The sequence below is a fragment of the Parasteatoda tepidariorum genome, chromosome 10 (assembly GCF_043381705.1).
Source record: "Parasteatoda tepidariorum isolate YZ-2023 chromosome 10, CAS_Ptep_4.0, whole genome shotgun sequence".
Taxonomy (NCBI): domain Eukaryota; kingdom Metazoa; phylum Arthropoda; class Arachnida; order Araneae; family Theridiidae; genus Parasteatoda; species Parasteatoda tepidariorum.
In genome coordinates this window covers 69,449,005-69,466,831 of record NC_092213.1, presented here as the reverse complement: position 1 = coordinate 69,466,831, position 17,827 = coordinate 69,449,005, and the positions used below count along the sequence as shown (strand labels likewise).

General features: G+C 29.3%; 1 protein-coding gene across 1 annotated transcript in view; it reads left to right on the top strand.

The window, feature by feature from the left end:
* The first annotated feature begins 8,833 nt into the window (after positions 1-8,833).
* The window catches only part of LOC122269824 (transient receptor potential cation channel trpm-like), a 255,102-nt gene continuing 246,108 nt past the window's right edge, over positions 8,834-17,827 (top strand). Inside the window, exon 1 of the mRNA XM_071187014.1 lies at positions 8,834-9,021. Within this exon, the coding sequence (XP_071043115.1) occupies positions 9,004-9,021 (18 nt within the window). The 5' untranslated portion in view covers positions 8,834-9,003. The remainder of the gene's footprint in view (positions 9,022-17,827) is intronic.

The window sequence follows — 17,827 nt, the reverse complement described above, 5'->3', positions numbered from 1 at the left end:
TTAATTAGAACTTGGAAATTTATCCACTTCCAACCAACTTTTACTTTCATTTTCGTAGGTCGTTAGAATTAATCTTTCATTTTCTATAATTTTTTTTATTATTTTTGGCATTGGGGAACGAAAATTCTCGTTTTTCTTTTTTGGGAAATAAAAAGGTTAACTAGTTTTCTATGATTGCAAACATGCCAATTTGTTCCACTTTTGTTAAAAAAATATATATTTTGGAGCTAGGCGAAATTATTTATTTTTATTGATAGTTATTTTTAGTCTAGTGTATATATATATACCTTATACTATACCTTATACCAGGGATGGCGAACCAGTGGCACGCGTGCCACTTATGGCACGTGACACAATATTTTGGGCACGCCACCGATCACAAAGTTTACTATGAAGCATATTAACAATTCAATTAAAATTCACAAAAAAAGAGCAATTAATGCCAAAAAAGCAATTAATAACCACAAAAAACAAGTGAACAATAAATAACTAGCAAAAAAAAATTAACAGTTCTGCTTAAACTAACATCTTATAACCCTAATATAAGTTATTTGTCATCTAATCTGCAACAACAGAAGTCACACTGATGTTAATTTAAGTTGAATTACGCGTATAACTGAGACATTGCAAAAGTTGAGAATTGCATTTTTTCGTAGTAAATAAAGAGTTTTGAGTTGATAAAATTTAGTATTATTATTTACCCAATAATCACGAAGTCAAAACTATTTGTCGGCACGTCTATGACCTCATTAAAATATATTTTAGAAAAAAGGGCACGTTGGTGCATGGAGGTTCGCCACCCCTGCCTTATACTATATATAGTACTTATAATGAGGCTGTGATAAAAATAAAATGTGGTTGTAACCATAACGACAATTTGCACACCTGCCAACTTGCATGGCCGTTGAGAAAAAAAAAATTATTAGTAGTAGCAACATTATAACGTTTTGACGTATTGAATTTTTAATTTATTGTTTCAAAATTTTTTTCAATCTACCATGCATATCAACAATTAAAAAAATATGTAGATACGATCACCTTATTCCGCTCTTAAATGTTAAGTAATTTACTTTTTGAAATATATTTCCAACTATAATTGTTATTTTACTACCAATTTATAAAATCTTTTTCAGCGTCCGTTCAAGTTGGCAAGTATGAATTTGAGTTTGATCGAAATTAATAAAAAAATTGCTCATCATTTTTTTTTAACCCTTTCATCACGAGCCGTATTTAGATGGTATTCACGGGATGCCACAAGAGTACAAGCGCTGTATTTAGCCGTGAAGCAGTTTAGTAACCTCCTATCAGCGTCAAAGTGCCACTGACTAATATTACATTTACCTATATTGAATGCGAAGGCATAAGTTATTTTGCATACTTATATTTGGGAGAAGCATTTTCTAGGTACAAAAGTAAACTATAAAAAGAAATCTTAACATGTGCAATGCACACACCTCAGTGGAGTCGCTTAGCTGTGTTGTGCGGAGTGGAGTTGCGAAAAGATTAAATTTTAATTAATCTTTTCGCAACTCCACTTTTAATTAACTGAACTATGTTTCTTGCAATATTATTGCAAATGTTCATTCGCATGCAAAATGTACTGCCACGTTTTACGTTAATTCCATTTAGTGTGTGTGTAAAAATTGGATCTTACTATCCTAGTTCTAACCGACTTCCTATCAGCTAAAGTTCTCAAATTTCAACTGGAACCATTGTCCTAAAAATAACTATGTCTTTAACATGTTGAATGCCGTGGGGGTTACCGGTGACCGGCACTGAGTTTGTCCGTAGAGCCACGGGGGTCACCGGCCCCCTGCGAAATCAATATTATTAAAAACACGTAATTCGAGTAAATTTTAATGCTTTAAATTGTTTTATATTATTATAGTAACTAAAATGGTTTGAAGAATTTATTGCAATGTAGAACACACAAAAATAGGTTTATTTATATCATCATCATCAAAATATATCTGGGCGCCTGAGGCCGTTAGCGGCCTTTTACCCATTCGTCTTGAATTGTGATCTTTAAGGTGGTTCTTTCTGGTAATTGGAATGCAATTGGAATAAAAGGATTTATTTATATACACAGAGATGCCAACTTGCTGCGGACAGTGAATAAACATTTTCAAGTGGTAGTTTATTAATTGTGATTCTCGGTTTAATAAATTCAATTTAGTAGATTTTTATTCACCACTATTTCTAAACAACTCGTAGGCTTATAAAATTTACCACTTATGTCGTTTATATCATGTTAAACCTTTTAGGAAACTAGCAAAATTTGCCTAATATTTGCAAATTTAGTAAGAAATTATTAACCGTTCGGCCAGACGGGGGAGTCATGTAAAATTAGCGTGTTAATAGTTTCCTGTAGCACAGCAAATATTGCTAAACGTAATTCAAACTATTTTTTGACATAAAGTAAAAATTTTTAAATAAAAGGAAACTAATATATTTTTTTTCCAAAAAAGTACATTATTTTAAGAGGAGATAGAAAGTATAAAAAACTATTTTTTTTAATTTCCCAATCGCCTAAAGAGGGAAACTTTAAGAGCGCCACAATTACAATAAAGTTCTAGTCCCTACCTAAAATTCCTTTCAACGTGTTTCGAAAGTGAGGCGATACTCTTTTAAACGTGATAAAAATAAAATTATTTTATCTTTTTTAGTTCAATTCAGGGATCTTATTTGGCGAAAAGGAGACAAACCTTTAACATAAAAACATATTTGCCAATTTCTACACTCACTGCGAAAAATTTCTTTATAATAATTATTTTTTTTAAATCATAAATCTTTGTTTTTTATTAAAAAAGATTATCAATTTATCTACCAAGAAAAATCAGTAATTTAAATATTTAATATTCAGTATTGATAAATGAATTTTCGAAATAATTTTCTCTTAGCAATTGAAAGATGCCATTTAATACATTCAATTTAATAGATTTTTATCTAGCGCTACTTCTAAATAATTCGTAGGCTTATATAATTCACCACTTTGAATTATTTACGCATACCTGCCAACTCTTCCGGATTTTCCGGAAGATTTTATTTTCATATTTAAAGTGGTAGTAATTATATACTATTTTTTTTCTTTTATAATCTTAATTTTTAAATGATATTGATCACCACTATTCTTACAAAAATTAAGCACATATATTAATATGCGTTACTATCATGGCTGTGATGCGAGACCACGTCGAAAGCCACAACAAAAGAACAGAGAGCACAGGAGTGCTACCCATACTGCCACCAGATTTCTTCATATCTTCCGAGAGATGCAAGAACTTCTTAAAAACGAGGAGCTGGTTCAGCTTCTTCGTTCCCTATTACCAGAAAACAAGCCTTAGTGACACCACTACAATCCACCAGGCCCACTACTCACTCCAGACAACTTCAACATCTTTTCTAAAGAAAATATTCCAGGTGCCCACGGGCATCATCTTCGATGAAGCAGTGTAGTGTCCGCTTCGCGGACAGGTACTGCATAAATTACCTCAGTTCAAGTTCATGGTTGTCAACTTAAGTTTGCTCATATACAACGTATATGTTTGCTTAAAATTGAATTTTTAATTCCATTTTAATACCACTGGGAAAAATGATAATGGAAGGGATTAAAAGTTGGCAGGTATGCTTACGTCATGCTATACATTTTAAAAAGCAAGTAAGAATAGTCATTATTTGCAAAATTTAATTTCGAGTTATTGACCGTTTTTTTAAAATTATTTTGGCGTGTCCGGAGCAGTTGGCATCTCTGACAATTGTCAAATTGTAATGTCATTGAAAAAGATTTAATATAATTGTAGTAAAATAACAATTTTGTATGGAAGAATGCTCTAGAAACACAATATTATTATTAAGAATTAAACATTTTCCTGAAAAAAAAATACATTGAATTCTACTGTAGTTTGAATCAAGTCCATGTTTGGTGAGAACATTCAAGTTAATAACTTAAATTTTATCAGTCTTCAATGTTAAGAGATTTAATCTAAAAACATGTTAAAATCGACTTTATTTTTTTATATATATTCTTAAATGAGAAAATACAAATAAATTACTGTTGCCATAGAAGAAAAAACTTACAAAGAAAATTATTTCTTAACGGCCGAACAAGTTGGCAGCTATGTGCATGTCAACTTGTTGAGCTATTTTTTTTTAAAATTAACTTTTCTCAACTTTTTTTTCAATGTTTCACAATCAGGGAAAGCATAGAAAGAATATTTGGAATACCATTGTTTACTAATAATTAATACATTTCTTATCTGACGTGGAATTAAGAATTAATTACTAATACTGAGAATCGAATGACACTTACATGCCAAATCAATTTAGGAATTTACTTTTCTCTGATAAGCAAAATAGTTCTTTGACAGAAAAGTTTTCAGTCATTTTTTTTCTTTTCCTTCTTTTGTTTTTAATGGAAGGCAGATTTAGAGGGGTTTCTTCAGAAATATACTCGTAAGCATTATTATTAGTTATTTTTTTTTGTAATTCAATATGACATTTAAAGGGATAAAACTAGACTTAGAAGAAGCTTAGAAATAGAACTGCACAATAAAAAAATAAAATTTATGAATGTCCTATTTAAAAAAGGAATGATCCTTTAATACCCTTCAACAATAAATTCACTGATGGTCAACAAATTAATTTTTCTTTTAATACAGAAATTTTGTTTGTCTCGCAGAAATATATTTTCTAATAATTATTTTAACTCTTATAATTATGAAATCTCATATATTATATATGCTTTCCCAGCTTATATTATGAAATAAACTAATCAAATTTGAGGAAAATGTAATTAAATGTTTAGTATTTTATAAAACTAATAAAATTTTTATTTATATTATATCATATTACGAACTTTGATTGTAATTTGATTTATAGAAAGATGATTGTTTTTAATATCAAAATGACTGATTATTAAGCTATTATAATGCATATATGTAAATAATTATAAAGATATTTTAAAAACCCATAATATTTAGAGTAACAGATTTTTAAAACGAATCTCTAAATTGTTCTTTGCATCGTATATACGCAGATAATATACACAGAAAATGTTAATTATGCCATCTAGATCACTATATAGATCACCATTTTCATATTTATACAAAGATGCTATCCTTATCATCATATAGATATGTACACAGAGATGCTATCTTGTTCCGGTATGCATGTAACTCATAGCTGCCAACTCTTTCGGTTTTCCCAGAAGATTTTATTTCCATATTTAAAGTGGTAGCGAAATTCATGTCATTCCGCTAAAATTTTTGTATTTTAATAATAATTATAAATGAGTTTGATCACCACTACATATAAATAATTACAAAAAATATATGAAAGCATATCAATCTTCATGACAGCGAATTTCAACCTGTTTAAAACATAAATAAATTTTTGAGGAAGATAGTTTTTCGGTAATTGTCTTACTACCATTTGGAAAATCCATTCTCGAAAGGAGTGAATGTTGGCAGGTATGATGTAACTATTTTCTAGAGGAAGCTACACAAAATAGGTAATTTTTTAACAAAATAGGTAATTTATTATTATAGTAACTAAATTTAATATCCATACTATCTGCCGTGACATTAAAATTTGAAAGTTTCTTTTAAAAAAACATGTTTTTAAAGAATGTCACACTAAGAAAATAGTTAGATCCTAGATTTTACGGTCGTTTAGTAAATTCAATTTCAAAAGTTTTTACTCACCACTACTTCTAAATAATTCAAAGGATAATGAAATACTCCTCATTTAATAGAATTGCTTGTTTAGTCCTCAAAAAACTAGCAAATTTAATCAAATATCTGCCACTTAAAGGCTGTTGCTTACCTGCCAACTCTTCCGGATTTTTCGGAAGATTTTATTTTCAAATTTAAAGTCAAATTTAAATACAGAAGACAAGGGAACTTCTAGATCAAGTATTGGGAGAAATTTGTTTTCGTGGAGGACTTTTTGATGGAGCTAACGCGCATTTGCGTACATGGAGAGGAAGACCACGAGAATCTCTCGCGGTTAACCTGAGGGCAAAGGGACTCTAACCCATGATCCGTCTATCACTGATGATATTTTACGCCCGCGCTGTGGTCTGTGCAAGCCGGATGCGGAATTTGTATCGACTGGGATTCGAACCCGGTTCGCTTCATTGAATCCTCTATCTCCTGAGCCATCGTGGCTCAGCTGGATACTCTGTAATAAAATGTTTGTTTTTCGTATTTGTAGAAAGAAATTAGTCAAAAGAATAAATTTTTCTATTCATTTTAAATCTTTTGTTATAGTCCCCGTATTTTAAACATTAACTCGATACAAAAAATTAAGTAATCAGAATTTTGTTATACTTTAAATTTATTATTCCCATTAAAACATTTCAATGAACTTTCTCACAATAATGCATTTTGATAATAGTAAAATGAGACCTACTTACGTTAGTAAAGATTAATAACTGAAATAAATTTGCGAAATAATTATGTATTTAATAATTTTAAAAATATACTTAAAATCAAATATTTTTTATAAAATAGCAGCTAAAATCAGGGGATATTTCCGTATTATCATCTGGTGCGCAACTACAATCGCCAAGGTGCCAAGAAATTTCAAACTTACAATTTTTTTTTTTAAAAAATCATGTAGATGTTTGCTCGGGGGTTGCTACGAGTTATACCTTTCGATTTGGTCCCTTCCTTCGAGATTTTTTTAAAAGATTAGTTGCATTGATATCTTTTCAAATGTATTTTTCAGAAATTTTACTAACAGTATTTCAGTTTTTTGAGGATGCTGGTCTCTTTATTTTAACTTCCACTGTTAAATCGAAGCAAATTTTGCATGGATAAAAAATAACATCTTTCCTAAAAACTTCAAACATGATCTTTGAAAGTTTGCCAACAGTTTTTGCCTTGCAAAATCTTCCAAAACATTTCCTGCTAAAAGAAAGAGTGTTTACGTAGAGCGAGTAAAGACATGTTTTCATATTTTTATGTTTGCTTATTGAAATAGCACCCGCTTTCGAACGGCGATTACTCCTCCTTTGCGAGCTCAACCCTTAATGGTTCCTCATTTACCATTACCTACCCTTTATCTCAATGCCTCTCACATCTCAATGCTCAGCGGCTGTCATTTAATACTGTGAAATAAAATTTATCTGATATTGCCTCTTTTATTAAAAAAAGGAGCAAAACAACTACGAAAATTGTGCGATTGAGAAGAGGGAAATGCGTCTTCTAACTGATAGCTCTGCCATCACCTTCTACATCAAAAAGCCTCCACACGGTCTTTTATAAGTAGTCCGCGCAGACTATTTAAAAAGAGCACATTTCTAAGACTATTTAAAAACACATTTTCTAAACCTTGAGGCGGTTGGAGTAAAACATTAGAAATAAACGAACTTTAAATCCCTATAAAAAAAATATAAAGTCTACCGGAAAGCTCAATCCGAGAAAGTACACGCCTTATTTTATTGTAATGCAAAAGGTTCTTTTATAAAAGAAAGGAGTATAGGGTATTTACCTTTTAATTCAATGGTAATTTTTCAGCTCAAAGAGACATAGCATGTATGGCTCTAAAGAACACGTGCATACATATTCAAACTTGTAACAAAGTATCCAACAGAACAAAGCGGTATATCTTATATTTATATTTATGGTAAACACCCTACCAATTTTTTATAAATTCACCTTTTGCATCCTTGTATAATGGAACGTGTATTTTCGCAGACAAAACTAAACGCTAGAATTAAGACGCACGATATGTATATTGATTCTTTAATTTTAACAAAATGGTACAACGGTGCGATGCAAAAAAGTTCGGGTCACACGAAAATTTTGGTTCAAGTTTAAAACCAAATATTTTTATAGCATAATACCCAAACAATCCAACTAATAAGAAATTTTCATATTGATAGAGAATATTTTTCAATATCAAATGTAATGTATTAATATTTTTACAAGTAAGAATAAAAAAAAAATTGTTTTCATTACTAAGCACAAATAATTTAAACCGATAATTGAGAAGTTAGAAACGCGAAAGCCTCAGTTCTATTAAAACATTTTAATTCAGTTCGTTTCAAAAAATTCTAATTTGTTCTTTACCAAAGAAAAAAATAATTTGTAACAACCTCAAATGTAAAAAGTGTTGCCACATCGCACATTTATTTTGGAAGTTGTATAATCTGTAGGCCGTAAGAGTTTTAAAGAAATAAACGTTGATCAATGAAAAGGATTATGCTCTAGCACCAGCGCTAAATGCCCTTTAGAATGGCAAAAGGCAAATTTTCTTCTTTTTACAGTACAAAAATATAAGCATAGTCACCTTTTTCCACCAGACTTGAATGCAATAGGTTTTGATATTTGGTTCACCTTGGAAGCAAGAATTTGTTCTAAACTTCTTAATAATACCTCTTAATTATAGAGTATCCAATTTACTTTTTGTCATTCGATAGAAATAAATATATGGTTTTGGGTAATTTATTTTAAATTTTTTTTTTCAATCCGAGCAATTTGAATTAAATCTTATTGAAAATAAAGTTAATACGGAATTTAAGAAAATGGTAAATAATAATACGAATTTGATTTGTAAAATAATTTATGCATTTTTTAATTATTTTTCAAATCTAAAATCATCAAACAGGTAGATGTATCTAGCAGGTGCGATGGGTGACAACAAAAACAAAGAAATTCCCTCATAAAACCCTGTGGAAATCCCTATATTGACGCGAGTAGTCCAAAAACGCTTCCGATTGGCCATTAAAATATAGGGCGCATGCCCCCTCGTTAAACCCTGGCGAGGAATCGGGGGCTTGGGGACCGAATCGGAGCATGGGCGCGCGCCCTTTTCCATTTTGACTATTGCCGCCAAAGAGGGATTTGGAGCGACAGTAGGTGAAATTTTACCTGTGCTCCCCCAAATTCGGCATGCCCTGTTCCTGCATTGGATCAATGCCTCTTGGATATCGCGCTTTCACCTGAAAAAGGGAATAATTAGGATAGAAAAAAAGGGAAAAAAAGAAAATAAATCCTCATGACGAAGATAAAAACTGTAAGTCACCTGTTTTCATTTTTTTTATAACAACTGTTGCATGTATCTACCATTGATTATAAAAATGCTATTGATTGAAACTGTATAGTAATTGCATGAAAATGTTGTTTATGATACATTTTAGAACTTTTTCATAATGTACTGACAATTTTATAGCTTATAAAAATGCAGTTTTATATTTTGTTTTTGTTACTTCAACTTTAATAATATTTTTATTTTCTTAATTAATAAAAAAAAAGAGTATTTGAATCTATATTTTTTTAATTAATTGAGCAAATAAAGTTTTTTTTAAAGTTTGAGTTTGAGTGACAGTATGAGTTTAAACTGTATTTATTAATTAAAATTTTTATCGATGCATATATTAAAAAGCATTTTTGTGCGATATATTGAAATAATTCATTTTTAGGAAAATTTATAAAATGTATGGACGACATTTGAGCTTATTTTTGACTCTTAACTGAAAAGTTTATTATTTATTTTTGTATTTGTTTTTCGTACGGTTTTGCTTAGTTTAGAAGTTAAACAAACATAGTTTCATCTAAAATTTGAAATGCGTTATGTTTCAGCAGTTTTAAGGCTTTTTTATAGAGAATATTTTTCATTTGGTATGCAAAGTTGACATATTATTTAAAATTGTTTCTTCCATTTTTTGAAAAAGCTAATTGTAAAAACTATCAAATATTGAAAACTATACACATTAAAAAATACAATTTTGTTTATCAACGACAAAAAAAAACTTTCTTCGTAGTTTCTCTCATATCGAAAATATTATTGCACATCTCATTGAAAGTATTATAAAAATTATTCCAAAAAAATACAGTGTTATAACAAATTCTTTCAAAAAATTACTAATAAAAATAAATTTATTAAAATTCATTTGTAACTGCCAAATCATCTTAACAACTTTAGCAACAACAAATTTAATTTGTAAGTTAACACCATACAAAATAGTTCGCAACTGTTTTATAACAAAAAAGATACAAGTTTCTAATTATTTTAAGACGTTTAATACAAATTAAAAAGTATACACATTAAATGTTAATTCGTAATAAAATATATATTTACGTTTCAACAAAATAACTGCTAGTATAATAAAAGCTAGCAAAATAATGTCATACGAATTTCAATTATTCTTAATAGAAACAGATTGTAAGCTAACGTGATAAAACTAAACCTTTTTTTGCCTTAATAGAATATTTCTAATTTATTTTTTACTTTATGAAATTTTTTATATAATATATAATGCATTTAAACATATTGAAATTAAAATTATTTCTTAAAATAATCGTTAATGCTAAAGGTCATAGATAATGCGTCAAACTTAAGCGTTTCGTAAATTTGTGCTATATTTTTTTAATGATGTAAATATAAAGCTGTATGTGTTTATACACTTGCATATTAAAATGTATATATCTCTAATCGTGACAAATTATTTTAAATTATTCTGCATTTAAGTAAGTCTGGAATTTATTCTTAAAAATTTTTAAGAAATGCAAAAATTAAAATTTTGAACAAAAAATGCAAATAGAAAAATGTAAAGTTTTTTTTTACGCACAGAAAGTATGATAAAACCTCATACACCTTTTTGGGATTGTTTTTCTTTTTAAAAAAATAGATGTTTCTAATTTTTGCTACGACTGAACAAAAATATGTAGCAATGCTAAAACTTTTTGGTTTATTTTGAATAAAAATGTCAATAATTTAATTGGCCTTTAGCATTTTTCTATTACAGCTTGAAAACATTTTTAAATTAAAATTTTATAATTTACTTTTTTTTATAAATTTTTTTCATGGAATACTTGTTTAACAAACTTTCTGAAGACTAATTGCTGCATAATAAATTAAATGTTTAGATTCCGAATTTCATGCACTTATTCTGATAAGGTTCGATAGATTTTTTTCTAAAATTGAAAAAAAAAATCATCAAATAATTTCACGGAGAAAAGAAACTTGAAAGTTCTGGTATTGTTTGAAGTTCATATATATATATANTATATATAATATTTAAAAATACAAAGAAAAAATATTTTAAAGTTTTAAAGAGAAGAAGAAAAAGTATTAAGGAATAAAATGTTTTTAAAAAAAGGAAAAAATTAAAAAAGTCGGAAAACAAAATGAGGAATTATTCGATTTTTTAAAAACATTTTATTGATTAAAAAATTTTCTTATTTTCTTCGTATATTCAACTTATTTTATAGGTTCTATGTACTTGCAACTTATGCACACTAAATAAGACTTATTATAATTTTTTTCGTTGTTTAATTATATATTTTGTTTAATTATTAATTTATTATTTTTTCGTTAATTGCGAATGAAATAGTTATTATTAAGGGTTTCTTTTAGCCGGGATAATTTTCGTGCGTTTATATCTAAAGAAATTTTTAATTCATCCTTTAATTCCATATTGGTTTACATTAATTTTAATATTTTTTTTTACTATTCTTGTATAAGAAAACTGAATTAATTTTAGACGAATTAGAATTTATCCTAAAACTAATTTGTCCAACATATCAAATTCGATATTGAAAGAAATCCGATTTAAATAATATTTATTAAGGATTTCTTATTATTTAGGAATATTACTAAGGATTATTATTAAAGATTATTATACGTTTTTATTAAGGATTTCTTTCAGCAGCAATAATTTTTGTGCACTTCCTTATATCTAAAGAAATTTTTACTTCAGTTTTTAATTCCACATTACTTTAATTTTAATCTTTTCTCACTATTCTTATTTACTAAAATTAAATAAATGTTTAAGAGAATTTTAATTTAAACTTTATCCTGAAACTAGTTTGTCCAATAAGGCAAATAAATATCTAATCCGATGTTGAAAGAAATCATATTTGAATAATACAACTCGTAAAAGGCAATATTAGATTTGATGATGTTGACAGCTCATTATGGACAATCAGTGTTAATGTTTGTGTTGAGCATCGATTATCAGCGTTAGAGTTCATCATTAGTTACGCTCGTTTGTCCAAAAGAGGTAGCCAATCAATGTTTCGATTTTTGCTGCGTTGTGCACCTGTTACGCGAGAGGAAGGATCGTTCTCACGCTTTGGATCCTCTTCTCTGCAATGGCATCAACAGTTTGCGTTAGAGAATACTTTAACTGTGCCACAAAATAGACTTTGGTTCATATATTTTAACTTTATTGAGATCACTAAACGTTCTTTAAGCTTAAAATTTGGTATAATTCGTGAGAATCCGTGATTTAAACAGAGCAGATCTAAACAGATATCGTTGAGAAAGTACATGTCTGTAAGCAAAATCAATCAATTAATTCAGGCAAAAAGTTTCATAACGAAACAAAAAAAATATATTTCTTCTTTTGTGCCATAAAGTTAGATCCTGGGTTGTTTGTACATTTATTTATAAAAATATTGAAATGACTTAACTTTCTTAGAACTTCCAATTTAGTATAGTTTTAGAGAATCTGATACTTAATTAGAATGTGTCTGATCAGGGAATGCTGAGATTTTAAATAAATGTCTGTAAACTAAATATTATTCACATTTAGCTAAGCAATGAAACGCAACTGTAAGGAAGGATTTACAGCAAAGGAAAATAAAGGTATTTCTTCTCCTGTGCCATAAAGTTAGATCCTGTGTTTTTAGGCAGTTATTTTAAAAAATATCGAGATGTCTGAACTTCCTTAGAACTTCCAATTTGGTATAGTTTTAGAGAATCTGATACTTAATTAGAATGTTCTGATCAGGGAATGCTGAGATTTTAAATAAATGTCTGTAAACTAAATATTATTCACATTTAGCTAAGCAATGAAACGCAACTGTAAGGAAGGATTTTCAGCAAAGGAAAATAAAGGTATTCCTTTTCTTGTACCATGAAGTTAGATCCTGTGTTTTTAAACATTTATTTAAAAAAATATCGAGATGTTTAAACTTCCTTACAACTTCCAATTTGGTATAGTTTTAGAGAATCTGATACTTGATTATAATGCATCTGATCAGGGAGCGTTGTGAGTAAAAAAATGTCTGTAAACTAAATGTTATTCACATTTAGCGAAACTAAGAAAATCAGTTGTAAAGAAGGATTTACAGCAAATTAAAGAAAATAAAATTCTTCTACCACGTTGATGTTTAAATGAGTTTAAATTAATGATGTTTGAATTACAATGAAGCTTAAACTTCAATTTAATGATGTTTAAATTACAACCACGTTGATGTTTAAAGGACTTATTTTAAATCAATTTAAATTTTATCGCAAAGTTATCAACTTCTTGTTATTTTATGTACCAATACCAACTTTTGTTTAGTCAAAAAATTATTTTTCTAGGAGAATGGGAAAAACATTTCTAATAGTTCTACAAAATGTATTTTTCCTGAGCTTATATACATATTTCACTTATAAAATGAAACGGTGTGCCGCCTGAACCACGCATGTTTTTTGCTCATTCTTCTTATCCATAACTGTCATTTTTGATTAAATTGTATTAACATTTAAAATATTGCTGCAGGCTAAGAGGACATCGTTATCGTTGTCCGTTTGCTTTGTATTTTTTTAGATGTGACTGAAATAACTAAATATTTTTGAAGTGTCATATCCATGAAAAATGTGCCTCTATTGGTTTCTTGTAATTGACTTTTTCTAAATTCCCGTACTAAAATATTTCCTAAGTTCGCTGTATTTTATTTAATAGCCGTATTTTATTTTAATTAATTGCTGTATTTATTTATTTTATTTAATACCCGTATTTCTTTCTTTTATTAGATTGCTGTATTTATTTATTTTATTTAAAAGCCGTATTTATTTTTTATTTAATAACTGAAATTTGCTCTATTTTACTAAATATCCGAACGTTTCTGTATTTTTATTTAACAGCCGTAAGGTTTTTGAATTTTTATTTAATAGCCGTAAAGTTTCTGTATTCTTATTTAATAACTTTGTCGAAACGTTTTCTTGTTTCATTTGGCTATGAATTTGTCATATCTTTCTCCATTTCAAGATCCTGAGATTGAGATCCTTAATATCCGTGTTTCGTGTGAGCAATGTGAAATTGATTTTTTTTGTCAGAAATTTATTTTGGTAGGAGAGATTAGTTTCTTCATTAGTTTTATTGTTATTATTATTATTTTAAATTCTCCCCCTTACGTATGATACTTAAGTCAAAATTGGTTTGAGAGTTGAAACATAAATTAATCATTTGAGTTGGAACACAAATTAATCATTTGAGTTTGATGTTATATGGATTTAAATTTAATATCCCTTGTTTTTCCTCCATTTTGTATTATCTTAAATTAGTTTTTATATTACTGTTAAAGCAATAATTTTCAGTTTCTAAACTCAGTTTGACTTGCATGAACAGGATTCGTACTTTGCTCTAATGATTTGATAAGTCGTGCCAATTTCTTGATAAGAACTGACAAATTTCTTTTTATTAATTTCACTTTAAAATTAAAATTTGGTAACTTGTGGTTTTGTAAGCAAATGTTTACTTAATAATTAAATAACCGTCGTTGAGCAGCCGACCCAATTTTGGGTTTTCGGATACTTATGTTCAACTCCATAGCCCTGTAATTTTGAACCCAATCCAGAAGACAAGGAAACTTCTGTATCAAGTATTGAGAGAAATTTTGCCTCAGTGGAGTACTTTTCGATGGAACTAACCCGCATCTGCGTTACATGGAGCCTGAAGGCAAGGGGACTCTAACCCATGATCAGTCTGATCAGATATTTTTACGTCAGCACTGTGGTCTGTCCGAGCCGGATGCGGGATTCGTATCCACCATGCATCGCTGGGATCAGAACACGGTTCACCTCATTTGAAGGCGAACACTCTATTCTCTGAGCCACAACTCCTCAGATGTTTACTTTTAAAAATTTCCACTGTTGCGAAGCATACTATTTTAATCAACTCTATTTTCTTAATTCTGCCGTTCAAACCCTTAATTAAAAATTTCCAAGCTTCAATGCATGTTTTGTTTATTGATATATTAATTATTTAAATCAATATAGTCTAATTAGAATCAAAAATAAAACGAAAAATATAAGTGTAGCAATCATTTTTAGTATAAAAATAAAATTGTCTGAAAAGTTTCGCTGTATTGGAAGATTTTAGAACTCTCTATTATTTGTCATTATTTTATAATGATCATTTTTTTCTATTAAAAAAGTGATCGCACTAGTATTTTTTTACTCGTGCCTTTATTTTGTAGAAACAAGATAGTTCCGTATGTTATAATGCATACCAGCTAACTTTTGTTATTTCCAAGAATCAATTTCCCAAGTGGTTGTGAAATAAGAATAGAAAAATCAATTTTAAGCAGAAATATTTTTATATTTTTCTGGAGCTTAAACTCACAGTTCGACTTCTTTCTGTACCTGAGCCCGAAGGGCCTTTGCTTATTCATCTTGAAATGCTGCATAAAGGTGGAGTGTATAATGGTATTCATAATAGTTTTGTTCTAGTAGAAAACAGAAGGAAAAAAAACGATTTAACTTTGTTCAATATTCTAGAAAAGTTGCACGTAGCAAAGACGTCTACTTGCTCCGCTTCGTAAAAAAATATTTTCTAGTAGTGACTAAAATTAAATTATTTTTAGTTCAGTAATTTTCCATGTTAAGTAATTTTTTCACCATTACATATTAAAAATTCAAAGAATGATATGAAATGCAACTTTATTGCGGATATCACGTGGTGACAATTTTAAAATTTGGCGTGCCCGGAGCAGTTGGCATCTCTGAATATAGCCTTTTTCCATGGAGTAAAAGCGCAGTATATCAAAATTGTCCACCAAAAAAAAAAAAAAAGACAATGTTTTAAAGTGTTTTTTGCATTTAAAAAAAATCGATTTTTTGGCCGGCTTTTTTCAAAAAATCTGTGCGTTAAAGGGTTAATTTAGCTACCTAGCACACTCAAGAGTTTTCTGCAATTTATCTAGGTAATGTGTGAATTTACTGACTGCATATCGTTAACGTTTTTAAGCTTGTTTCTCTCATTTTGTCCCGCAGTGGACTGCTCGTTAAGACACGGTTCCGAGCAGATCACCGAAGTCAAGCATCACTAGCTACGGTCAGTGTGCGGGTGGGTGACCACTTGGATCAGTCTGCGTAGGGACCGAGGGTGTGCGGTATTGGTCCTCGTTAAACTATGCTACCGTAAAGCGCTCGACTTCGCGCGCAGGTCGTCGGGCTACCGAAGTGGGGATGCCATCCCTTCTGCGGAGGATCAAAATTGTGATGGCATGTCTTCGGATCATCCGCCGGGATGTTTCCCAAACCGTCGTCTATAGCCCATTGTGCAGCTCTAGTGCGACGTAAATTAACAATAACAATAACCCTCATTTTAATTTATTTATCAATTAATTGTAGTGGCTTGATTCTTAAAATTCAGAAAAAAACATATAAATGACATTTTTTTATTATTTTTATTGACATTTCCTTAATATTAACATTATATAGTTAGTTTTCTTACATAGTTTTATTAATATAAACTGCTCAATTCTTTATATAATATTTTTTTAAAAGATTCATGATGAATTTTATCAACTAATATGTAGATTATTTAATTTCAGTGACTAGAGTTTTCAGATAGCGAAAAATAAATAAATAACATTATATTAATTGAAGCTTACAGAAACGTTGATGTTCTTCCATTAACGATCTTATTTTAACTTTAACGATTTCCCAGTAAGCAATGTGCAGCTTATCTAGGTAGTTTGCAGATTACCCAGATAATTTGAGAAATGAAATTAGTGTTTGGTTCGTTAACAGAACACCCTAGCTGCACATTAGCTTGAAAATTAGTAGAATTACTGTTTTCTATTCTTGTTGCCAGAGTTGCCAACCTGCTCGGGACAGCAAATAAATATTATCGAATGGTAGTTTATTAATGTGTGAATCTTGGTTTAATAAATTCAACTAATTCACCACTACTTCTAAATAATTCAAAGGCTTATATAATTCGCCACTGTTTTACATTTAGGTCATGCGACACCGTTTAAAAAGTAAACAAAATTAGTCGAACATTTGCAAATTTTAGTATGTAGTTGTTTATCGTTTTTTAAATGATTATGGCCCGTCCGGAGCAGTTGGCATTTCTACTTTAGCGTATATTGTTTTTAGTGATTATAGAAAATTAATTTCATTGATTTGCAGAGCAACCGTTGAAAGTTTTGCAAAGCTTCCTTCCCAATTCCAGCTGCACTATGACGTAACATTTTCCTTTTATGGATAGCATCACTCGCTTTTTTTAGTCAAAATATAAGTCATGATGATCAAACTTAACTACTTAGCAATGAAAAAATAATGGATAGAACTACAAAAATTAAAACATGTAAATTTCTTCCTAAGCAAAGCTACTAACCAGACCAATTAACATATCTCCCGCTGACGTCGCAGTTACGGAACACTTTGTAGCTTGTTGCATTTTTGGAAGCGTTCAGGTTGTTAAGGCCAACACTTAAATGCTTTTTAAAAACAATATTGTAATTGCAAAATCTCAGATCCAAATACAACCTTTGGAAAAAACTAAAACACGTATTTAAGTGTATTAAAAGCTTAAGTTACATTTATAGATTCTAAAGAGCCACAAACTTTATAAGTGATATGGCAGTTACAATAGGAATAATTTGTTTAATTTGTGATCACAACTTAAAATCTTTTTCACAAAACCATATATGTACTGGTTTAGTTTATTGACAAGTCAAAGTTTATCAATTATTTAAAAACCAAATAATTAATAAAGCGAAAAATAGATTACCATATTATATGTTTTGGAATAGTATTCAGCACTTTAAATTAAAAATAGCTATTATTGTTATTGGGCGGGCCTGGCAATAGT